At 48.3% G+C, this 25,468-nt stretch overlaps 1 protein-coding gene across 3 annotated transcripts in view; it reads right to left on the reverse strand.

The window, feature by feature from the left end:
• Nucleotides 1-13,683: 13,683 nt before the first annotated feature.
• LOC147659607 (tubulin-specific chaperone cofactor E-like protein) overlaps nucleotides 13,684-25,468 on the reverse strand; it is a 246,444-nt gene continuing 234,659 nt past the window's right edge. For all 3 annotated transcript variants that reach the window (XM_086951609.1, XM_086951608.1, XM_086951607.1), the window contains exon 8: nucleotides 13,684-15,532. In XM_086951609.1, the coding sequence (XP_086807735.1) occupies nucleotides 15,214-15,532 (319 nt within the window). In that variant the 3' untranslated portion in view covers nucleotides 13,684-15,213. The remainder of the gene's footprint in view (nucleotides 15,533-25,468) is intronic.

Below are 25,468 nucleotides of genomic sequence, written 5' to 3' on the forward strand. Positions count from 1 at the left end.
CTTTCAACACTTCTCGTTTGCTGGTGTCACTCATTACCCCCACCTTAGAGTTGCTTCTTCCCTTTTCATGTAAAGTAGCACTCTTTTATCTGGGCCTCTTCTCCGTTTGGAACTATTGTGCTCTGGTGTGTTGCAGAACCCCTATGACTCTGGTGTGTCCACGTTAAGGGCAAATAACAAAGAAAAAACTTTAGCGGTAAGCTGTTCTGCACCATAACTACACAGAGGTGATTTAAAGTGTTCCAGGGCTTCCACATTCAGTGGGTAATTAGTTTAATGTTCATGACTTCATTGATGATCACAGAATTCAGAAGTACTAGGATTTTCGATCACCTTTTTCATCTACTCATTCAGCCATCCTTTCTTCCTACCATGCATCCTGTCACCCTTTCATATATCAATCCTGCATTTCAACCTTCCACTCATCAATATATTCACCCATCCATCCTTACACTATCCGTTTGTCCATCATTTCACTCTTCTTCCAATCTTTCATTCATTCACCCTTTCACCTAGCACTCCTTTCACTTCTTTCATCCTTACACCTTTCCATCTGTTCTCCATTTAAACCTTTCATCTTTTCTCCCTTCCACTTATCCATTCTTGCACTCTTCAATTATAACTTTATCCTTTTCTTCCTGGTTTCCTTTCACATTTTCTTTCCTTCCACCCTTCCTTACTCATCCCATTCTTTTTTACCTCAAACTACCCATCTCTTTATCCATACTTTTCCCCTCATCTTTTCCTCTAATGCTTCAATTTGCTCCCACTCTTTGTTTTTTTCTATTCTCATCTTTCTTCTTTTTTAGTTTCCTTCACTGAGCAGCAGCTCGAAGGCCACATCCCTCTGTTGTGGTTTTCCTCGACAGTGACATTTATGGGAATTTTGCCTTTCCCACAAATAACAAATTAATGTTCTAGTGGCACGCAGTTCACCAGCCCATTGAGCCAAGAGGCAGACCCTGCTTAAGCTGCTATCGGGTTCCCTACACCACTGGGTAGAATGGGCAGGAGGTCCTCATTCTGGAACACCTTTACCAGATGCAGGCAAAGGTGACAGACAGTTTTTGCTGAAAATCAGTTTATTGCTCTTCCATAACAAGCATTGTTAATGCATCGTTTTTACCTATTTAATTAATAAACAGCTGTTTTATATTATCGTCCGGGAGAAGGAAAGCGCTCCCTGACAGATAAGGCGGGAGTGTAGAGGATGTGGTGCAGAGGGCAAGAGCTGCTGACTCGAGAGCTGGGGATCCCAGTCTAATCTTGGCAGCGCCTTACAACATCCTTTGTTTCTATGCAAATCATTTCATAACTTTGGGTGACAAATTGTTATATAAATATGCTGCAATAGTAAAAGGCAAAACATTATGAAAATAGAGTTCCACCAAAGCGGATGTTAAAAGTACTTAGGCTGCTGGAAACTGATAATAGAAGCAGAGGAGGAACAAGCATTGGTAAATGCAGGAAAATATGCTACAGACAATAGAAATTGAGGGAAGGTAAGTGGCATGCACAGGAACCAATGAGAAGCAAGAAAATAGAGCAGGTGTGACATAAATCCCTTTTAAGTTTATATTAAAAAGAATAGATTTCTCAAGCAGAGCGCAAGCGTTGTGCGGGCAAAACCTAAGAAGGGCTCTAAGTGAAGAATGACCAAACAACCAATTCAGATTAAGAAGAAATCAAGAGAAATGCTCATCTTATCTCCGACTTCTACTCCACCATGAAAATTATTAATTCATGCATCAGTCTCAAACATACAAACTGATTGGCAGGGGCAGTCAATTGAGGTGGGGTGGCGAAGTGAGCTAAAGAACGACATACTCTGGATCCGCTCATGTCGTATAAATACAATGCACTTGATCAATGTGGTTGCTAGCATCACTGTACAATCCTTAACTGTTGTACACACCACAGATGCTCTCATTTCTCAGCACCCGCTTGCAGTATGCTTCATACACCAAACTTACGTGTAAAGCTCGGTTTGCTATGTGGGACATACTTCTGCTGCTAATCCACAAGTGCCTTCCACTTAAAATACTGGAAGAAAACGTTACTCTTTCAAGATTTCCATGGTCACAATAAGCCAGGCTTTCAAAAGCAAGCAATTACACCATTGGTCATCTATTACAAGAAATATAAGAGTGCTTCACACACATTTCCATAATATGAGTGCTTCACTTATGCATTCATGTTTGTTGACTATACTTTCCTAACATTTACATGTGGATAAACTAAGCGTGAAGGTATGACCTGGACACTTGAGAAGGGTTACAAAAAGCCCCAATTTAGTACTTTGTTTGTTCAGTACCCTTTCAAACAATTGCACAGTGTGTCACTCCTTTCTAATTATTTTTTTTAAACCATGGCAGTGGGATACTCTGAGCATTTTCCCACAGCTTCTGTCACACATATACCAATGTTATGCGGGTACTTGGATGTGAATACAAGCTTCTGGAATACACTGCCCAATGTTTATGAACTCACTAGATTATACGATTTTATAAGATCATCTCACTTGCATTAAGTTCCACAAACTACTTCACAGGGAAAATCCAATCGCCCCATTTGACTTCAGAATAATGCATGCTTTGAGTATGCATACAGAGCATCCACCATCGCTTCGTACCCTGCCCCTTTTTTTCGTCATTCTGAGGTGGGCGTTTACTTTTTTTTTTTTTTGCCGGCATTTTTGTTTTGCCATTTCCCCCGACCGTTGCCGGAAGAAGTCGTCCTCAGGTCAGTGCTTGCTGTCCCTTCTCCCTCGTTTAGTTGTGCTGCCCGCCCCCCGCGTGCGTTTGTTGTGCTTGCTGTCCCTTCTCCCTCGTTTGGTTGTGCTGCCCGCCCCCCCACGCATTCGTTGTGCTTGCTGTCCCTTCTCCCTCTCTAGGTTGTGCTGCCCGCCTCCCGCGTTCGTTGTGCTTGCTGTCCCTTCTCCCTCGTTTGGTTGTGCTGCCCGCCCCCCCGGGTTCGTTGTGCTTGTTTTTTTTTAAAATCATCTTGAATCTTTGACTGCCATAAGCTGTTCAATTAGAATTCATCAGCAGTGCTGTTGCATGGGTCATTGTATACATTACTTCATTTCTGAATGAGGTGCATTCTTTTCCCCTTACACATAAAAATACTCCCCAAGCTTCCCCTCATGGCATTATACGAGAAGATCCGAAGACGTGGCCAAACGTTTTGCTTTTTCCCACACTCGTATCTTTTCCCCAAGTTCCTTTTAAATCGTGTCTTCCCCACCCTCCTGGCCATTGTTTGAACTTTGTTTTTGATGGGGTTTTTTTCTTCATGAGCTCTGGACGCGTTTTGCAGCGCCAGATCCATTTTTTCCACCTTCCCAAAAAAATGTTTATATTTTTCTTTTCCCTTGGGCACCTCGAAGCCACTCTTTCTTCATTTCATACCGACACTCACTTTCCTTCCTCATATATTAAATCTTTGTCAGCTCTTTCATTGGAAATTAGACCGGGATGACAGAAACCGAATATGCTACTTACCAGTATGCATCTGTTCTTGGCATGTAGGGCTGCTGACATTCATATCTGTGCATAGATCGCCGCCTAGTGTTGGGTCCGGATGATTGCACATTGTTGTCCTGGAAGAGTCTTCGAAGTATCACGAGATAGGTGGCTCCTCCCCTGGACTACAGTGCGCATGGGCTTCGACTCCATCCTCAGATTGTTTTTAGCCATTGTGGCCAAGATGGAGTGAAACTCAGTGAATGATGACCATGCTAGAAGTATATGTGAATTCTGAAGCTGCTACAGGCGCCGGGGAGGAGGGTGGGCGATATGAATGTCAGCAGCCCTCATGCCAAGAACAGATGCATACTGGTAAGTAGCATATTCGGTTCGAGGCATGTGGGCTGCTGAATTCATATCTGTGCATAGAATACATAGCAGTCCCTCCATTAGCGGCGGCCGCCCGTGCCAGCTGCAGCAGTTTGGAAAAGTGTTTTGAGAACAGCCTGTCCTACAGCTGCTTGCTGTTTAGAGTGCACATCAACACAGCAATGCTTTGTAAATGTGTGTGTGGTAGACCATTTGGCTGCTCTACATATGTCTCCCAAAGGATTACCTTTGTGGTGTGGTGCAAAGGCGACAAAGAGATGCTTAGTTTTCCCGAAATCCTTGGTCCTATCGTTGTAATACATCAGGGCCCTTTTAACGTCAAGGGTGTGGAGCATCCGCTCCGCCAATGACTCGGGATTTTGAAAGAAAACAGGTAATTCAATAGTTTGGTTGATATGGAATTGAGACACAACCTTGGGAAGAAATTTAGGTTCAGTGCGAAGCACTACCCTGTTGGAATGAATTTGAATAAATGGCTCTTGGATAGTTAGGGCTTGTAATTCACTAACCCTCCGTAGCGATGTAATGGCTATGAGGAAAGCCACTTTCCACGTTTAGAACTGTATCTCGCAGGAATGCAGTGGTTCAAAGGGAGGACCCATCAGCCTGGTGAGGACCACATTGAGTTTCCACTCCGGAGCTGGTGGAGTCCACGGAGGAATGACTCGTTTGAGTCCTTCCAGAAAAGCCTTAATGGCAGGCACCCTGAAGAGGGAGAGGTGCTGCCTATTCTGGAGATAAGCGGCCATTGCAGATAGATGAATGCGAATGGAAGCATAGGCCAGATTACATTTGTACAGATGGAAAAGGTAACAGATGATATTCTGAATAGAAGCATCTAGCGGGTTAATGTTGTGGTCTGCACAATAAATGACAAACCGCTTCCATTTTGCCGCATAGCATGCTCTGGTGGTGGGCTTCCGTGCCTCCCGAATGATGTCCATACAGTCCGAAGGCAAGTGCAGGTAGCCAAACTCTAGGACTTCAGGAGCCAGATCGCCAGGTTGAGCTGTTGCGGATCTGGATGATGAATGTCGCCATGGCTCTGCGTCAGAAGGCTGGGTGTGAGACGTAGCCTCTGATGCGGTACCACCGACAGTTCTAGAAACGTGGTGTACCATGGTTGGCGAGCCCACGTTGGAGCAACCAGGATGAGAGTCATCGAGTGCTGCCTGAGCTTGCGTGCCACCAGCGGTATCAGAGGTGCTGGGGGAAAAGCGTACGCAAATTTGCCTGACCAGTTCATCCATATCGCATTGCCCTGCGACTGTGGGAACCTGGCGGCGAAGCTTTGGCATTTTGCGTTCTCCCTTGTTGCGAAGAGGTCGATCTCTGGATGACCCCACCTCCGGAAGTACGGTTGGAGAACTGATGGATGTATCTCCCACTCGTGCATTTGGTGGCTGTGCCTGCTGAGCAGGTCCGCCATCTGATTGTCCTTGCCCGGGAAGTGCTCTGCCATGATGTTCCTCTGAATGGCCCACTTCCACATGCTCTGAGCCAGATGAGACAGCTGCGGAGAGTGTGTTCCTCCCTGATTTTGAATGTAGTACATTGCCGTCATGTTGTCCGTCCGGACCAACACGACCTTGTTGCACAGATGTACTTTGAAGGCTTTTAGTGCCATGAAGATCGCCATCAGTTCCAGAACATTGATGTGCATCTACCTCTGTTGTTGCGTCCATAGTCCCTGCACAGTGTAATGGAGTACATGCGCTCCCCATCCCTGGAGAGAAGCGTCCGTCGTCAGGATGATCTGTGGCACAGGCTCTTGGAACGGTCGGCCCTTGAAAAGGTTTCGTGGATTCCACCAATGCCGAGAGTTGTATACCCGACCACTCACCAACACTAGGTCTTTCAACTGCCCGTGAGCCTGAGTCCACTGACGTGCTAAGCACTCCTGAAGCGGGCGCATATGTAGTCTCGCGTGCGGGACTATGGAAATGCAGGAGGCCATCATGCCTATCAACTGCATGTATGAAAACAACAGGAGAGAACCCATAAACCACGTTGGGATGGGTGTAGTATGTGAATAGGAACAGTTCCCAACAGGTATTATGTAGTGACAGTTTTGAAGACGTATGCAATAAGCATTACAGAGAAGGGAAAAACCAAGGAGTCAAGGAATTTTTTCATAGAAAGTGGTCTTATTTTCAAAGGTAGTTGAGGATCAATACAGTTAAGGCAGCACTGTACAGAGTGGATCGTGTGACAACCCGGTGACACTTGGTGCAGGTGCTTATATACAATCAGTGACAAGTGAGTGTGCAAGTGTTTAAAAACAACAGCAGTGGCGACGCATTGAACAGAATTCACAACATCAAATAATGGCCCCGTAGAGACAAGTAATTATTGCTTGAAACAAAATTATTATGATGAGAGCACAAGACGTGAAATGCGTTGTGAAATTCAAGCTGTCTAGTCGACGGCGTTTCGATCCCAGTTGTTCGGGATCCTCATCAGGACGGGGTTGTCGATGAGAACAGTGCTGTGGGTATAAAGGGGAGTTTGAGCGCGTGGTCAGGGGAAGGAGAACGCGCAGGGAAGGGAGTGCACGAGTGTGGAGTTCGGTCTGGTTTGCGAACTAAGACGTGTCTTGAAGTGGGGGGTGAGGGGCCCGAGCGGGAGGGGGTATTGTGACTTAGGGGGTGTCTAGGGCGTAGTAAACTACGGGGTAAATTATCCGTTTGTCATTGTGGTAGCTACAGGCGGAAGGCTGTAAGACTTACATTCTAGCTTTCCTAGGCCCCTCACCCCCCACTTCAAGACACGTCTTAGTTCGCAAACCAGACCGAACTCCACACTCGTGCACTCCCTTCCCTGCGCGTTCTCCTTCCCCTGACCACGCGCTCAAACTCCCCTTTATACCCACAGCACTGTTCTCATCGACAACCCCGTCCTGATGAGGATCCCGAACAACTGGGATCGAAACGCCGTCGACTAGACAGCTTGAATTTCACGACGCATTTCACGTCTTGTGCTCCCATCATAATAATTTTGTTTCAAGCAATAATTACTTGTCTCTACAAGGCCATTATTTGATGTTGTGAATTCTGTTCAATGCGTCGCCACTGCTGTTGTTTTTAAACACTTGCACACTCACTTGTCACTGATTGTATATAAGCACCTGCACCAAGTGTCACCGGGTTGTCACACGATCCACTCTGTACAGTGCTGCCTTAACTGTATTGATCCTCAACTACCTTTGAAAATAAGACCACTTTCTATGAAAAAATTCCTTGACTCCTTGGTTTTTCCCTTCTCTGTAATGCTTATTGCATACGTCTTCAAAACTGTCACTACATAATACCTGTTGGGAACTGTTCCTATTCACATATCAACTGCATGAACACTCTTGCTGGAAGCGAGAGTTGAGGTCTGAATTTTTGGATCAGCGATTGAATGCTGCTGACTCTCACTGAATTCGGCTGTGCTGTGGCCGCCAGAGTATTTATGGTCGCACCCAGATACTGCCGTATGTGGGTGGGCTGGAGGTGGGATTTTGGGTAATTCAGTGAGAATCCCAGATCGTGCAGGAGGTGAATGGTGTGGGACATGTGGGCGGCACACTGCTGGGCTGACTTCGCTTGGATGAGCCAGTCGTCCAGATAGGGGTAGAAGTGGATGTTTTGTCTCCTGAGATGTGCCGCCACTGTCGCCAGGCACTTTGTGAACACCCTGGGTGCCGTGGTGACACCGAAAGGCAAAACCTTGAATTGGTAGTGCTGGTTTTGGATGGTGAACCTGAGGTATTTCCTGTGTGAAGGGTGCAGTGGAATGTGAAAGTATGCATCCTTTAGGTCTAAAGTTGGGAGAAAATCCCCCTGCCTGAGCAACGGGAGCACTTGCTGCAGGGTCAGCATATGGAAGTGCTCCGACAGGATGTAGTAGTTGAGAGGCCTGAGGTCCAGGATGGGCCTGAGGGACCCGTCCTTCTTTGGTATTAGGAAGTACAGGGAGTAGACCCCTGTGCCTCTTTCTTGCATAGGCACAAGCTCTATTGCCCCTTTTTGCAGCATGACGGTGACCTCCTGCTGCAATAAGTGCAAGTGCTCGTCCGACATAGGACGGTGCGTTGGGGGCATGTTGGGTGGAGTGGATGTTAACTCCAGACAATAACCGTATTGGATAAGTTTTCTGACCCACCTGTCCGTGGTGATGGACTTCCAGACGGGCAGGAACTGCTGGAGTCTCCCCCCGACCGGTGTTGTGTGGTCGGGGGGCAGTGACAAGGCGTCACTGTTTGCTGGTGGTAGAGGACCTGGAGCTGTTGTTGCCACGTCATCTGCCTTTGGCGCTGTTGCTGCAATATCCACCTCTACTTTTGTTGGCATAAGTAGTCTGGGTGTTGCCCTTGTAGTATTGCGTGGATTGGGAAAGCTGACCCCTTGAGACGCCTCTATTGTTGGAGCGACGAAAGGACCCACCCCGAAACTGCTGGGACTGTAATGCACCCATGGATTTTGCAGTGTCAGTGTCCTTTTTCATTTTTTCTAGGGTGGTGTCAACCTCTGGGCCAAACAGGTGATCTGGGTTAACCGTTTGGTTCAGGATGGTGGTCTGGATGTCTGGCTTAAATCCAAAGATTCTCAGCCAGGCATGTCTCCGAAGCATAACACTGGTGTGTATAGCTCTGGCAGCGGTATCGGCCGCGTCCAGAGCGCACTTAATGGAAGCGTTGGAGATTAGCTTCCCCTCTTGAATCAGCATCTCAGCCCCTTCTTTGTATTGATCAGGCAGGTGTTGCAACAGGGTCTCTAGTGTATCGTAGTGCGCCCTGTCATAGCGCGCTAGAAGCGCCTGTGTGTTAGAGATGCACCATATGTTGGCTGCCTGTGCTGCTACCCTCTTCCCCGAAGCCTCAAAGACCTTGGATTCTTTGTCTGGGGGAGGAGCATCACCCGTAGTCTGAGAATTGGCCCTCTTCCGGGCATTCGAGACGACAAGGGAGTCCAGTAGCAACTGTCCTTTAATGTAGGTAGGATCAGTAGGCGCCAACTTGTATTTCTTGTCAATCCTAGGGTTTATCACCCTCGCCCTGGTAGGTTCTTTAAAGATCTCAGCAGCATGCTTTAAAACACCTTTTAGCATAGGCAGAGTTTTTACAGTCTTTTCTGATATTGAAAAAGTGTCAAAGAGGAAATCCACATCCACAGGGTCAGCATGCAGCTGGACATTGTGATTGTTAGCAGCCCGTTCAATGAGGGCATTGAAAGCAGCTGAGTCTTCAGTAGGTGAAGTCTTTGCAGAAAAGAGTTGAGGGTCTTGTCCCGAATGAGGATCCCCAGGGTCACCACCAGCTGTCCAGGGCTCATTTGTATCCTCAGGGTCTGTATAGACTCGATAACTGTATTCATCCTCCTCCTCATCGCCCTCACCAGCGTCCACATCGGAGTAAGTGGGCGACACATCATGGGTCTGTGGTGAAAAGGGTTCCACCAAGACCGGAGAGCAAGCAGACTCCTTCTTTTTGAGAGGGATCTTGTAGGACTCCAGTTGGGGTTCTGGGGTGATTTTCCGCTTCAGAAGGGAAAGCCTGCCCGTTTCGGCGTAGATGAAGTGTTCCTGACGCTCATCCTCCGAAGGTTGTCGAGGTCGCGGGCCGCAGACCACCGACGACGCCTTCGGCGCCGAGGAGACCTTTTCAGGCACGCCGGCCACTGCCTTAGGAGCGAAAGCCTTCGGCGCCGTCGTAGACGGCAAGGTAAAGAGGATCGGCGTGGACGACTTAACTGGTTTCTCCACGGGCTTCGTCAGCGGAGGGTCCTTTGGTTCGACCGCCGCGGTGCCGTCCTTGATGCGCTGCAGGGAGTCCGTGACCTTTTTGGTTAACGCGGCGGATGGACGCGCCGATTCAGCAGAGTCCTTCGAGGCCACTTTTGGAGTAGAGTCCTTTGAGGCCACTTTCGGAGTCGACTCTCGGGGTGCAGCGCCCTTGGCCTTGTTGTGCGTACACGGGGCAGAGAGGACCTTCGGGTCATCTAGTCGCTTCTTCGGGTCACCAAGAGTTTTCTTCGGGTCGTCGACAGCCTTCTTTGGGTCGACAAGGCCCTTGCCGGCGTCGACCGTCCTCGGCGCCGACGCGCCAGTATCGACCGCCTTCACTTTAGTCTTCGGCGCGGCAGACTTCGTCTCGACGCCCTTGACTTGGCCTTTCGGCGACAGCCAACTTCGGCTTCTTCGGCACCGAAGCCTCAGAAGTTTTCGATCCGACTAATGCGATGCGCACTTTCGGTTTCGATACCTGCGCAGTATCTGGCGTCGAGACCGTAGGTTTCACTTTTGGTTTTGTTTTGCCCGGGAGTGGCTCGGTAACGATGTCTGTGGCCGGGCCCGATGGCGGTGCCGTGGAACCCATATCGAGGTCTTGGGTAAGGCCCGAGGGCGATCCCTCGACCTGGGCCTTATAGATAGGCACGGCCCCAGAGTCAGTTTGAGGGAGCTCCTCGTCCGAGCTATCCTCCATGGCCCCGAGGGCATCGTCGTCGTCTCATACCTCCTCAACGACTTCTTCGCTTTCGAACACCTCAGCATCAGCGTCGCAGTCTTCTTCGACGTCCGACGCGGGGTTTGATTCCGAAACGTCCTGGATATATTCTTCCTCGACATCCCCAGCATCGAAAATGTCCGTAGGCGCCGGAGCAGATTGCTGGGCCTCCAGGCGCGCAGCTCGTCGGAGCTTAAGTGTCTTCTTGGACCTGAAGCGTGAACAGGCCATACACTTGGCCTCATCGTGGTCCGGCGACAGACACTTGTTGCACACCGGGTAGACGTCGATGTGGGGGTACTTCGAGTTACAGACCGGACATCTCTTGAATGGACTTCGGTTCATGATGGATGGTCGATAAGTCAGGAGCGTCGACTAGGCCTTCCGCGCCGAGAGCACGCGGAAGTACAGAAACCGGCTCGGAGCCGAGCTGGAAGAAGTAAAGCCGAACGCAAGACAATACCGACGTATAGACTAAAGACCTTTTGGTCTCAAGAAAGTTTTTCTATCGATTCCGACAAGAGAGAATTAAAGACATCCGAACCCAATGGCAGAAAAAAACAATCTGAGGATGGAGTCGATGCCCATGCGCACTGTAGTCCAGGGGAGGAGCCACCTATCTTGTGATACTTCGAAGACTCTTCCAGGACAACAATGTGCAATCATCCGGACCCAACACTAGGCGGCGATCTATGCACAGATATGAATTCAGCAGCCCACATGCCTCGAACATCGTGAGAGAGAGAGAGAGAAACTTGTTTATTTAGACCTTGGTCTTTTAAACAGTACATAACACACGCAATTAGGCTTAAAAAGTACGGACAGACAAAATTCTACTACATCTTAAATAGGTAAAATTCGATACTTGTTAAAATTAAATTAAAAGAAGGTGACGCCCTCAGAACATTGAGTTTGCGTCCAAGGCGGGCCACTGCCAGACCCAAATAAAACCTACGTTTGCAGTTACTCCTTTTTGGCAAGCACGCTGTAACCCTGGGGTTAGAAGAGAAGGGCTGCTCTAAATAATGGCCTCTCTTGTCGTGCTTCACGGAAGAGAGGCCTTTCTCATGCTTTCTGGTCATCTGAAAGCATAAGACACTGAACGCTACCCTCACAGGCCTGAGAAGAGCCAGATGTTTTTGTAGCTTGACCAACACAATAAGAATTTACATTTTACTATGATATTATAATGACCTACAATCGCCCGCCAGAGCCTTCGGATAGTTGTACCGTGCAGTTGACTGTTTGAATCATTTTAAACGTACCCGCTCCTATCCTGGCCCGACTCTTTGAGATGATAAGCAGTTGTTAACTTAGCATTAAGTTACAGATTTACAGGGTTTGCTTTACACTCATAAATATTTGAATAGTGATATAGTATAAACGAGGATAATCTGTGCAGCAGAGATTGTGCTTCAAAAATAACTATGTAGGCAGGAGGAAAGATTATTTTAATGAGAAAAAGCCTACTGTGTAGTAAGTAATTTGCTTCTTTGCATTGAGTATAGCGTGAATAGAGGGTTCAACATGCATTAAGAGAACAGTTTTACAGACCGTACTATTTTGATAAATAGATATCTGATTTGTGGCAGAAAATGTCTCGGTGCTGTCGCTGCTTTTGTTTGTTGCTGTTACCTCATGCCCTGCCACTGTGAGTACCGTCTAATTGACACGCGGTTAAAACCAGTGTATTTTGTGTTGGGTTTTTGCATTGTTTCTGTCGTGTTTCCATGGAGTTTGCATTTACACGGACTCCTCTTCTTCCGCATTGCTTCCTTCGCTCCATGCTGGTGATCCTCAGTTTAGAGTTGGAATTTCCTCGGGCTAAGTCTTGCCGAACAGATAGCATGAAGTCTTGCTTTGCTTTCCACGTGCGGTCCGACAACTTTAAATGGGCTTAGACTTGGAGCCAACCCATTGCTTACCTCTGGTTGGCTTTATTGGCACTCTTGTTTACTTGCTACTGTGTGCGCGTGGGTGGCTCTGTCTGTCTGTGTGCGCGTGGGTGGCTCTGTCTGTCTGTGTGCGCGTGGGTGGCTCTGTCTGTCTGTGTGCGCGTGGGTGGCTGTGTGTGTGCGTGGGTGGCTCTGTGTGTGCGTGGGTGGCTCTGTCTGCGTGGGTGGCTCTGTGTGGGTGGCTCTGTGCGTGTGTGGGTGGCTCTATGTGAATGACTCTGTGTGGGCAGCTCTGTATGTGTGTGTGGGTAGCTCTGTATGTGTGTGTGGGTGGCTTTATGTGGGTGGCTCTGTGTGGGTGCAAATGCAATAGGTCTCGCATTTGCGAGCGATTAAGCTATTGGCATTGTAAATGACAATGTCATTTATTTATGTTTTCAAAACAAAAACATAAATAAAAATTATGTCATTAGCAATGCCAATGGCTCTAACTTTAACAATGCCGAGACCATTGCATTGTAAATGCTTGTTGAAGCTTGAGGCCATTATTGGCACTTTATTACGCCAATAAGTGGTTGGGCTGTGAAATCCAGATGAATGTTTTTAGAGAGTCAACCAAAGGCATAGTTTACATGACCAAGATGACCCTGACAACAACCCTACTATGACCAAGAGTGGAAGAGCCATGTTTAAATTCTAGTTACCAGAGTCTGAATCACCCTAAGAAGATATGTCTCAGGTACAGTGTTAAGTCCATTTGGCTGTTACGTGCAGCACACCTCCTGTGGGGTTGAGCGTTGGGTTACTAGGCAGAAGGATCATCTGTTGTCATGTTGACTGTGAATAATGGTGGTTCTTTGCGATATAGGCCTCCTACCTTGGTTTCAGAGTGGTGTACCTGGAAAGCTTTATGGATTTCTCATAAGATTGTAAGCCACCAGTTGCAAGACAGCTGTAGCTATTAAGATGTTGCTGACAATGTGGTGTACCTGAGCTTCTTCGATATCTGTGTGATCTTTTCCCTGATATAATTACAGTGAGTGGTACTGTGTATGATTAAATTACAGAGAGTAATGAGTATGATTTCAATATACTGCGGGCACAGATCTAATTCTATGAGGTGGAAGGTACATTTAAAGATTCTCGATACATCAGTGGGACACACATTGTAATATGTAATGGATTCTATCACAGCGACGGCATAGAAATCATTGATATCTTGTTCTGGTCACAGTGTATGAGGCACAGATGTAAGCAAATTCTGTGCTTGCTTCCATGTTGCTCCTTTTATGCCCGTGGTAATTACATCTTAAATAAGAGATGAAAACAAAGATGAGCGCCGTAAAATAATTGGTAAACTAAAAAGACATTCCGTTTGCATGAAGAGTTATTACTGGATGGACAGGACTCGTGAACACAAACTATCCATCGTATCCAACACGTGTTTACCAACTATAAATAATTATCAGCTTTATTTTATGGCCATAGCAGTTCAATTCTCAGAGACAATACAAGGCGTTTCTCAATTACTTTCTCTCCTCAAAACTCACAGTTCAGTTCCCATGCCTGCCCTTTCTCCATGACAAACTCATCTGCTCAGCATGCTAATCACTACACTTTGCAGTCACACCTTCCATGGCCAGCATGGTACAAGTACGCCTTAAATATTCAACTGTTAACTGCCTCTATCCTATGCTCAGCATACTATAGCTATTTCAGCATTGTTTCAACGCTCAGTACCCCATCCCATTAGTTACACCGCTGTCCTGGAACCTCCTGTTCTGTGCTTTGAATATATCATCTACCTTCTGGCTGTTCTACAAGCTTTGGTATGTATACAGGTGACATACTATAGCAATATAATGAATGACTTGTACATTGAGGGGAAAAAGTGTAAGTATTAAGATATTTAACAAAGCTCAATAAATCCGTCAATAATCAACTTAGATATTCTGTTCAGACAATAATAATTAATAAAAGATTTCAGCATCTGCTATACATAAATAATAAAATATTACAGCTCCTGTCCCAAAGTCTCTTGCAGAGAGAATTATGCTAGATCAGAGTGCATGGCAAGCACGGAGACCTCTGGGCATGTCCTCTGCACCAGTCAGCACACTACATTTCCAAGTATATGATGTGCAGGGGGGTGTGCTCATCACAGTTCTGCATCAATGGTGTGCAAGGGACACAGTAACATTACTCTTTGCAGATGATCATTGCACTAAGGAGTAAAAAGTACAGCTCCAAGGAAACAATTCCGCATGAAAAGTCACTCCTGCAGCCCCAGAGAATGAATCTTCGAGGTGAGAGAAGAGCTGGATGGTCCCACCCAAACTTCAATCAATCACCTAACTTTTGAATCAAACTTCTGCAACATCATACCAAATGCTTAAAATGTGCTCACCTTTGAACGGAATTAATAGCATTGGAAACAGCAAAATTAGCTGCTAACGATCAACCTCCAATTAACAAACAAAAACACAAAACAAGGCAAAAATATAGAAAAAAGGCATCAAGGGAAAAATCAGGAAAAAAATCAAAGAGACGAAAACCAGAACAGCGTGATTGCCACAGTAGTTACGGAAAGATGGGACAGCATTTAAAGGAAAAACACATAAAAGACAACAGCAAGACAGACAAAAATGAAACGAGCGTGCAAGAGTCAGAAAGAGGTTTTAGCAGCCTATTTCTCCACAAGTCCCTGGATTTCTGTTTACACCCTTTGATCTCAAGAGAGACTCTGTTCATGCGATTTCACAAGAATAACAAAGCAGTGGCGAGGTGAGTGAAAGAAGCAACACCTACGCATCAACAACTTCAAAGAACTCAGAAAAGCAACGTGCTCTCTTCGGTGCCTCGACACTCAAAGTTACCACATTGGCCAAGAAGCGGAGACCTGTGTATAAAAATAACCAGAACAAAACCTAAAACCTGTTAAAAAGTCAGTTTGTATGTGTTAGGGCTGGCAGGGTCATTTTGTCTTGGGCTCCACGAAAAACTTATCACCGTCGCGGATACTGTAGGAGTGCAGGGCCCTTGTGCTTAACTTCATCTCCTCAGGTCCGAAGGGCGCCTCACGGTCCAGATAGTACAAGCGCATGTTGTTAGTGGATAACTGCACCACCGGTTTTAGTTGTTTTTTCAAGTCTGCCACAGTCTGGTCTAGGCGGATGCTCATTTCCTTCATCTTCTCTTCGAAGTGCACTTCAACCTTGGCCTTGCTCTGGGGCCGGAGGTTCACCTCTGCCAGTGGAGCAAGTTTACCATACTTTTTCACTAGTTCCTGGTACCTAGAAAAACGTATGAACAAAATCCATTTCATATGCGTTGGAAACAATGATGCATACTTCAAAATAAAATAAACATTTCAAAGGTATTTTAAATCAAATGTACAACATCAGGAATTACCAATATGGGAAGAATGTTTGGTAATTGGATAAACAAGTCACTATTTTATGTTCTTTTGCAACAATTTTAGTTATACGCAAAGACTTTTCCTTAACCCCCTATTGAAAACTTGAGGGTACGTAGACGCGTACAGGCCTTGCAAAAGTTGCAATCACTGACTTAGCCAATTATCTTTTTAGGGTGAGTGCTTTTCTTAAAGCTACAATTCGAGCCAAGAAAACAATGGTGCATTATTTTTATGCTATGTAATATTGCAGGGGATGATGATGATGATGCTTTTTAACTAATTTTATGAACAATTTCAAGTGTACTGTGTTGATGTGTCTTTTATGGCCATGATTGACCGAATAAAGATGATTTGAAGACGATGATGATGGTTATATGCAAGTCTTTGGCAATAGGCTGTTGACCAACTTAAAGCTGCGCTAAAGGTAGATGGTAACAGGACAAGACTGATGTTAGAAATGGGATTTCCGGTTGGCTGAGGCTTGCGCCAAAGCCACACAGAAACCACCACTCTAGTCAGGGCAAGGGAGTTACACGCCAAAGATAACCCCTGCTCACCCTCTGGGCAACGTGGGGCGAGCAATAAGGCTTATCCCGCAGGCAATGTAGGTTAAGTGTTTGCGCACGCACCCCCAGCAACAACACCCAAGGTTATATATAAAAATAGCCTTGTATTATAGCAAACACCTTAGATAAAAAACATTCTTTACAATGTGCCAACAGGCACGGGCAGAATTTACAGGGGGATTATGTACATGGGACAGGGCCACATGGACGACTGTCAAGAATAGGCACTTTTAGAACTAGCACTTGGTAGAATTAGCACTTTGTAGAAGTAACACATAGAACATAGAACACTTGTAGCATAAAATAGCAAATGTAGCACACAACCAGTAATCACTGGTAACAGGTAAGTACCACCTACACAAACCTAACCAGCTTAGGAAAATATCACGCAGGGAACCAGGACCTCACTAGCAACACCTGTAGTGGGAAGAACAACCACCAGTATCACTATACATTAAGGGGTATAGGTATAAGAACATTACACATGATGCATCACAACATTCAGAGGTGTAGGGCAAAACACATGATGCATAAACATACATTCAGTGGTGTAGGGAAAAGCACATGACGCATAAAAACACATTCAGAGGTGCAGCAAAGAACAATTGCGCAGAAATTACATAGGCATAAACTCAAACTGTCCCCAGGCCAACAGACCTCTCTGGGGCTAGGACGCACTGTGTCCCAAATGTCAGGGGGCCAAAACAGAGCAGCTGCCCACTAAGTGCTGGGCAGCTGTGGAAACAATGGGGTCAACACGTTGGAGCCTCGGGGCTCTGGACCCAAAACACTTGTGGCCCCGTGAGCCTTGCTGGGCTCAAGAACAAAATGTGGGGCAAGGTGGGAGCGGCACGCTCTACCAATTCAAAATGCCCCCAAAGACGTTGGACTCCCTCTGGGGGGACTCAAAGTTGAATTGGGCCACCGAGCCTCTCATGGGCTCTAAATAAGAATGTCCCAGGTCGTTGGGAGTCCCTCGTGGGGGACTCAAAATAAACAAAGGTGCCCTGAGCCTCTTGTGGGCTCTAAATAACAAAATGCCCCGAGTCTCACAGGCTCCAGGTAACCAAATGCCCCCGAGCCTCTTAGGGCTCAATCAGGAATGCCCCCCAAGGTTGGAGCGGCCCGCAATGGCGGGCCGGCTCGGAACAGGAGCCAGGTTGGGACAGGCTCCTATGTTACCCTCGTGGAGCCCCCACCAGCCCCCTGTGACTCACCGGGTGGTTCTGGGGACTATGCTTCTCTTTCGGCCTCCTTCTCTTCCTGCACCGCGGAGGCTGCAGGCGGGGTTATCCGGCAGTGGGGGCCAGCGCCGACAATGCGCCTCGGCCCCCCCTCGACCACGGGGGCTGCAGCGTCTGTGGGGAGCCTCAGAAGCTCCAAGCGGCGGCAACCTTCTTTTACACCGGAGCGCGGGGTGGGCTACCGTTGGCTTCCGGTTCAGGGCCAAACACTTCCGGGTCGCGGCTGCGGTAACCAATTGCAGTGGGGCCCTGGGGTATGGAGGCGGGACAGCGCCTCCTAATCGCTCTCCGGGCCGGCGGCGGTGATTTTGAGGGGTAAGCTCCCTTGGGAATTGGCACAAGGTTCCTGGCGGGGTGGGCACCTGCCAGGGACCTATAAACAGCGCAAAATCATGGCAATGAGCGGGTTAGGCTCCCGCGCCATAGACGAGGGCAAAATATGCGGCAGGGGGAGCCGCGAAGACGGCTCCCACGGAGGCCAAAATGCAGGATGGGCTCCTGCTTTCCCCTAGAACAAACAGGGACAAGTGGCCATTAAATCAGCGCTCCTGGGGGGACAAATCCAGCGCTCCCCAGCGCTGCAGGAACCAAGAAGTAGGGGCAAAGCGCTCCCCAGCGCCAGGATGCCCCATACTCCAGCAAGAGTCCTCCAGGAGGTGGTGGGGGGGGGGACAAGGCTGGGCCCAGGGCCAGCTAACAGGGTCCTCCTAGGCAGGGAGGCAATCCCCAGTGGTGGTCCTCCTGGTGCCCAGCAGCAGCAGCAGGCCCCCCTCAGCTTGGATCAGGAAGAGAACATTTTCATGGTGTCACAGCCCCTCTTTTATACACCCTTTCCATTTGTCTCAGGGTGGGGGCAAACCAGTCGCAGCTGGTTTTGGAGCACTTTGTTGTGCTCAGCCACCCTTTCCATTCACTGTCCAGGCTAGGGTCATCAGTCGCACCACAGGGGGCGGAGTCAGCATTGTGTGAGGAAAGCCCAGTCCTATTCAGGTCCCAGGTGCACCCCTCCCTCACATCAGCATGCTAATCTCTCCACTCACCATCGGGGCAGACCCATCCAGACTCCTGGAGCCAGGCTCACCAGCCAATCACACGCCAGACACAAATTACACAAACATGCCAACTTCTAGAAGTGGCACTTCCACACTAGACACAATCACGCCGCATACATCTTTGCGCAGCATTTAATTCCACGAGTCCGCACATACCAAACTCGCACCTGCACTCCCCACGCATCAGGAACTAACATGGACACATACATTCCCCATGCATTCCTATGGGAGGGCAGGCCAACCTCACAACACGCACACACTTTACCTTGGGACACAGTGGTAAACTGCGCAGAAACCAAAAATCACTACCATCAATTCACCTGAATAAGCAAAAAGTTCAGGGGTGAACCTGCCAGAAGGGCCAAGTCCAACAACTGGCAACTAAGTTTTTGTAATCTTTTGTAGAGAAGTACTTGGGCTGCCATACAATGCATGAGTTCAGTGTGCTAAACAAAAAATAATGTCCATTTGCCAGCCTTGTTCTGTCATAGTTTTTAAAAACAGATTGAAATCTCGGAGGTCTATGTGTTTTGTGATCTCAGTCGTGTAGTTCTGCTGCAGACTGACATATTGTTGGTAGGCTGTAGCATTTAAGACCAACAAATGACTTTTATAAATAGTGGTAGCTTCTTCAACAAACAAGTTACTTACCTTCGGTTAACACCATATCTGGTAGAGACTATCTAGCCGCAGATACCTCACCTTAGAAATATCCCATGGTGTCAGACTGGATCCGGAAAGTTTTTGTGAGCAGTACCCCTGCACGTCGGTAGGTGGCTTAGTTTGGCTCCGACTGGCGTAGTCATCCACGCTGGAAGTGATGTATGCAGTGCCTAAATTGGCACCACCCCAGCAGGCAGAAGTCAGTTTCCTCTCAAGACTTTCCATGCCAGGAGTGCGGAGCCACGAAGAACACGGACCACTGGTGTGGAACACAAAGGCCTGAAAGAGGAACAGCCCCATCCCTAGAAATGTATTCACAAAGAGGGGAGGTTAGGTGGGTCGTTAGGGAAGCTGCTGCTAGATAAGAGTCTCAATCAGATGAGGCATTACTGAAGGCAAGTAACTTGTTCATCTGATAATAGACTTCCAGCCACAGATTCCTTATCTTAGAATAGATTCCAAGCAAAACCTCCCCTGAGGTGGGTCTGCGAAACAATTTCGCAGTAAAAAGTCCTGGAGGACCAGAAGGGCAAAGTATCCATCCCTATCGATCTGACTTTAGAGGCAGTAGTGCTTCGTCAACATGTGTAGAGATGGCCATGTCGCTTCCTGGCAGATGTTCAGAACCAGAAAACTGTGTGCTAAAACAGTAGTCGCAGCCTTGGCTCTGAAAAATGAGCATGCAAGCCCTCAGAGGGTTGCTTTTTGCTCAAAGCGTAGCAGATTTTGATACAAAGTACGATCCTTCGGGAGATGGTCAGTACTGTACCGCCTTCCCGTTCTGGGCTCTAACATACCCCATGAAGAGTTGTTCATTCACCTGGAACTCTCTTGTGCAGTCAAGGTACACCGACAATGCACCTTTTGGGTCCAGCTGTTGAAGTCACTCCTCCATCTTTAAAGGGATGAGATGGAGCATAAAAGCTAGGCAGGGTGATGGACTGGTGACAGGAAGTGACCACCTTCGGTAGGAAGGAAGCTCTAGTGCAAAGGACTAGCATCACATGGAAGATTTTGAGGCACAGGGCTTAGATGACAAAGCCTGGAGCACACTGACCCTCCGGGCAGATGTGATTGCCACTAGAAAGACCGTCTAGATGGATAAAAGCCTCAAAGGACAGTTGTAGAGCGGCTCGAAAGGAGCGTACATCAGGAAAGTCAGAACTAAATTTAGGTCCCACTGAAACGTGGTGAAGAAGGGAACAAATGGTGGAGACTTTTCGGAAACCGGGGTACAAAAGGGGGCTTGAAAAAGGATGGCTGATAAGGCAACCTTAAAAATGCTGAGAAGACAGAAAGACAGCATTTTAAGGTGCCCAAAGAAGAGCACGGATGGGCAAGAGAGAATAAACAGAAGGACCTGAGAAAGAGAGGCAGAAAGGGGGAGGGAGGGTGTCAACCTGTTTTTTTGCACATCATGCCACAAACTATCCCCAACGGCAGGTATATACCGTCTTGGTGATGGGACACCTGGCTGCGAAGATGACATTACAGACTTCAGGCAGAAGGTCGAAAGCTGTCAATCTCAACATATAAAGGTGGAGCGTTGACAGGTTCGGGTTGAAAACCTTCCCTTGCTGCTGCAAAAGAAGATCTTACAGAAGGGACAGCCTGATCAGAGTTCAACGGCCATGCTCAAGAGCTCGGGATACCAAACTCTCTGGGCCCAATCCGGAACACAAAGGTGACTTGGGCTCGGTCGTTCCTGATCTTCTTGAAAACTCTGGGCAGGTACTGGCAGAAAGGCGCACATGAGGCCGGAGCTCTAATCGAGACGAAAAGCCGCCTTAGAAACTCCAGCGTGAAAAGTGCAGACATTGTGTGTTCTTGTTGGTGGGGAACAGATCTAACCAAGGCTCTATCCACAAACCCATCTCGCCCTGCTTATTGCAGTACCACATGGGGGTGGTGTTGTCTGTGAACATCTGCACTAGCCTCCCCTTGATGGATGGTGGAAAGCTTTTCAATGCATCGGATCATCCGTTGCTCCAACAGGTTGATGTGGAGCCCGGATTCTGCCAGAGACCAGAGGCCTCTGATAACCACCTCTCCCAGGTAGGCGCACTAGCCCTGGAGGGATGCATCTGTCACTACTGTCAGGTCTGGCTGGGGAAGACAAAGGGGTCTGCCGCTGACCCAATCGCGGTTCGTTAGCCCCCACTGCAGATTTTCTGCAATGCCCTCCGAGGTCTGAACTATGTCTGAGAGATTCCCCATATGCTGCGCCCACTCGAAATTCAGGTCACATTGCGGAGGCTGCATACAGCAGCGGGCATGTGTCACAAGTAGGATGTAGGAGGCCATGAGGCCCAAGCAGCCTCAGAGGTAGTTTCACATGAAACCAGGATATCCTAGGTTGACTATCCTGGACTCGCTAATCGTGAGGATAAGCCTGAAACCCCACTATATTCAGAACAGCTCCAATGAAACAGACCATCTGAGAAGGGGTCAGGTGTGACTTCATCACAGAGATAGTGAATCCTAGCGAGCACAGGAGGTCCGCCATAGTCTGGAGGTGGGAGATAACTGCCTAGGCAAGCTTGACTTTACAGCCAGTCATCGAGATAGGGGAGGACTGGCACCCTTGATCTCCGCAGATGAGCTGCAACCACTGGCATCTTCACCTCCAGCAACAGGGTCAAGTACAGCCACGTCACCAAACTCAGCTGGACCGACCACTCCATCATACACTTCAACATCTCCAGCAACCACACCTCTATCGCTTAGCCACCCAGCATCCCCACCGCAGCTGGAGCAAAGAATCAGAGAGCCGATGGGCCGATGTCCTCAGCACATCATGCTCCAACACTGCATCAAACCTGGACCAAGCTGTTAAAAACCTAAACTCAGACTGCCAACTGCACCAACATCATCCCATCAAGACCAGCAGACACAGGAGATCCACCAAGCAGGCAAGATGGTATCCCAAAAGCGGAGGACAGCAAAACGCTACTGAATGCAACCGGAAAGAGGATTGGTGCTCAAGCAACGAAACCTCATTCAGAACCACCTTTAAGACCACCCTCAACCTATACCACTGGCTACTGAGAGAGACAAAGAGTAAAGTCTTAGCTGACCACATGGATTCCTTCTCCAGCCACAGCAAAGAGCTCTTCAACATTGTTGGAGAGTTCTCCGACCCAGCAACCACAGAAAACAGCATCACCCCCTCAACGAAATGACCACCATTTGTAAGATCTTAGAACCTCAGGCTACCTTCACACTCTCACTGAAACCAATAGGGAACACAGAGTGACCACTAGAGACCAGCTCAACCACCAGGACACCACCACCATCATGAACTCCGTTCACTCACAAGCCCCCAGAAACCGCAGGATCCGCAGCAAGCTCACCACCCTCGAAAACTCGTCACTCGCCATGGCAACCTCTACCAAAGACTGGAAACATGCAGAAGTCAAAGCAGTACTCAAGAAACCATCTGCTGACCCAAACAAACTTCATAACTATCATCTCATCTTTCTTTTCCCCCTCCCCACCAAAGCCCTTGAGAAAGCCATCAACCGACAACACACTAAATATCTGGAGCAGTACCTTCTCCTAAACATCTCCCAATAAGGATTCCAGCCAACCACAGCACCAAGACTGCCTTGATCGTGACGACTGATGACATCAGAGCCCTAGTCGACCAGGTATAAACAGCGGCTCTGATCCTCTTCGACCTCTCAGCGGCCTTTCACACTGTAACTCATTAGACCAAGATCAGAAGACTGCATCACATCAGTATCCAAGGTAATGTCCTCTAATGGATTGCCTCCTTGCTCACTGGAAGAACGCATAAGGTCCGCTTACCTCCATTCACCTCCAAATCCAAGGACAACATCTGCGGTATCCCTCAAGGATCCTCCCTCCGCCCCACCCTCTTCAATACCTATATGACCCCTTTGGCCTACATCGTTAGATCCCAGGGACTAAACTACATGCAGCTCATCCTCTTGCTCTCAGAAGATCCCGCCAACACAAGAACCAGCTTTCATAGGTGCCCGAAGAGCGTCACCAACTGGATGAAGGACACCTGTCTGAAGCTCAACATAGACAAAATGAAGTGCTGATCTTCAGCAACACCACCATCCCCTTAGAACGACTCCTGGTGGCCCTCAGAACTAGGACCATCACACAAACCCACCGACCGCGCTAGAAACTTCAGCATAATCCTGGACAGCAAATTGACCATGAAGTCCCAGATCAAATCAGTCTCCTCTGCCTCCTATCTCACACTTTGCATGTTATTAAAAGTCTTCATATTACCTCCCGTGAACATCAAGTGTACTGACACTCAGGTCCTGATCACCAGCCAATTAGACTACGGCAACGCACTTTATGCTGGGATTACCACACAGCTTCAGCACACTCCAGACCATACTCACACCTTCATCCTCGACCTCCCTAGACGGACCAACATCACCGCCCACCTCAGAAAACTTCACTGGCTCCCTATACAGAACAGATGCCAATTTAAGCGGATGGCCCACGCCTACAATGCACTGAACAACCAAGGACCAGCCTACATCAACCACGCCTGAACTTCCACCATTCTACCAAACAACTAAGTTCCGCTTTGCTGACCCTTGACCAAACCCATCGCATCCACTCAAACAGAGGAGAACAGATTCCCTACCTCGCAGCGAAAACCTGGAATGACCTTCCACAGCTACGGACGTCCACCTCTCTACTGGAAATCTGGAGAGAACTTAAGACATGGCTGTTCGACTGAGCCACCAGAACCATCATGATCCTCAAGCGCCTGGATACCCTCTAGGGTGATTAACTGTGCTATATAACTCCACTGATTGATTGGTGAACAATAGGGGGGTACTATTAAGGTCAAAGGGGAGCATGGTGAACTGAAAGTGCTTGTGACCCACCGTGAACCACAGTTAGCGTTTGGGAGCAGGCAGGACCGGGATGTGGAACTATGCGTCCTGCTAGTCAATGCTACCACCCAGTTTCCCAGGTCCATTGCAGGCACGAGTTGTGCAAGTGTACGCAGTTTGAGATTCGCCTCTTTCAGGAAGAAATTGGGAGGGCGCAGAACTAGAATAGGTCAAAGGCCTCCGTCCTTTTAAAGCACCAGAAAGTAGCAGGAATAGGAACCACAAACTACTTCTGATGCTGGCACCCTCTTCATGGCTCCCTTGGCCAAAGAGCCACCACTTCCTGGCAGTGATGAGAGGTGGTCCTCCATCCACCTGTTGTGAGTGGATGGCATATGGGAGGGGAAGGGTAGACACGAAGGGGAGGGAGTAGCCCCTCCGGACAATCTGGGGAACCCAGTGTCCTGATGTTATTGGCGCCCAGAGGTGAAGGTGTATTTAGCTGTCCACTGGTTGCCCATGATGGTCGGAGGACAAACTAAATAGGTGGAGTATTGGGTGAGGAAAGAGGGCTCCCTTGGCCCAGGGCGTAGCGGCGGGCAATGGTCCTGCTCACAGGAGCCCCTGTGCAGGGCTGGGGCCAGACCCTGAGCAAGAGGTCTGTGAGTGCTTTATTAAATGGAGGAAGCAGTTTTCTGAAGGAGTGAATCTCGATTAAAGCACCTCCATCAAGACATTAGTCGTGACAACCACGGAGGGCAACTGAAGGTCTAGGACCTCAGCCTCCCTCCTCACCACCATATCAAATGTGGCTCCTTTCTCCGTAGCAACTGTAGGAGGAGAGACCAAGTCAGTATCTGGTGAGGTGTCAAGTCCACTGGCATCCACCAAAATCTCACACCACTACATATCAGGGTCTAGGGACTGGTATTCTTTAGGGTGCATTGGCCCCTCCCAATCATCCCCACGTTGTAGCCTATATGAATAGGGCTCAGTCTCCGGCCTGGAAGGAATGGCTCCAGTTTGCGCTGAGTCTGCATTGGGTGATGCCCTTCCAGCTCCGTGCTGGAGTCAGGATAAGTATGGGGATGGTGCTGCTGGCAGTGCGGGGAGCGTTGACTGGGGAACTGGTGTCAGGGAAGGTCGAGGTGGCACAAACAGCGCCAGTCTGCATCCGTCAATGGATCCAAGAGCCCTGACTAACACCAAGGGTGACCTGTCGGCGGGGAACCAGTATCGGCACGGCCCTTATCTGTGGGGCCTGAAATTGCACCAGCGGGGATCGACCACCAAACTATGAGATACATGGTCTTATAGAATTCTCAGAGTTGAAAGGGGGTAGCTTCGGCTCCTGGAAACTTGGGGAGGCACAGAGACAGCCCAGGCCCAGGCTCAACCTTGGAACCAGGACTTGGTTGGCAACACTCCCTTGTCTCGTTGGATGACTGACGGAT

Source organism: Lissotriton vulgaris, unplaced genomic scaffold (assembly GCF_964263255.1).
Source record: "Lissotriton vulgaris unplaced genomic scaffold, aLisVul1.2 SCAFFOLD_401, whole genome shotgun sequence".
Lineage (NCBI taxonomy): Eukaryota > Metazoa > Chordata > Amphibia > Caudata > Salamandridae > Lissotriton > Lissotriton vulgaris.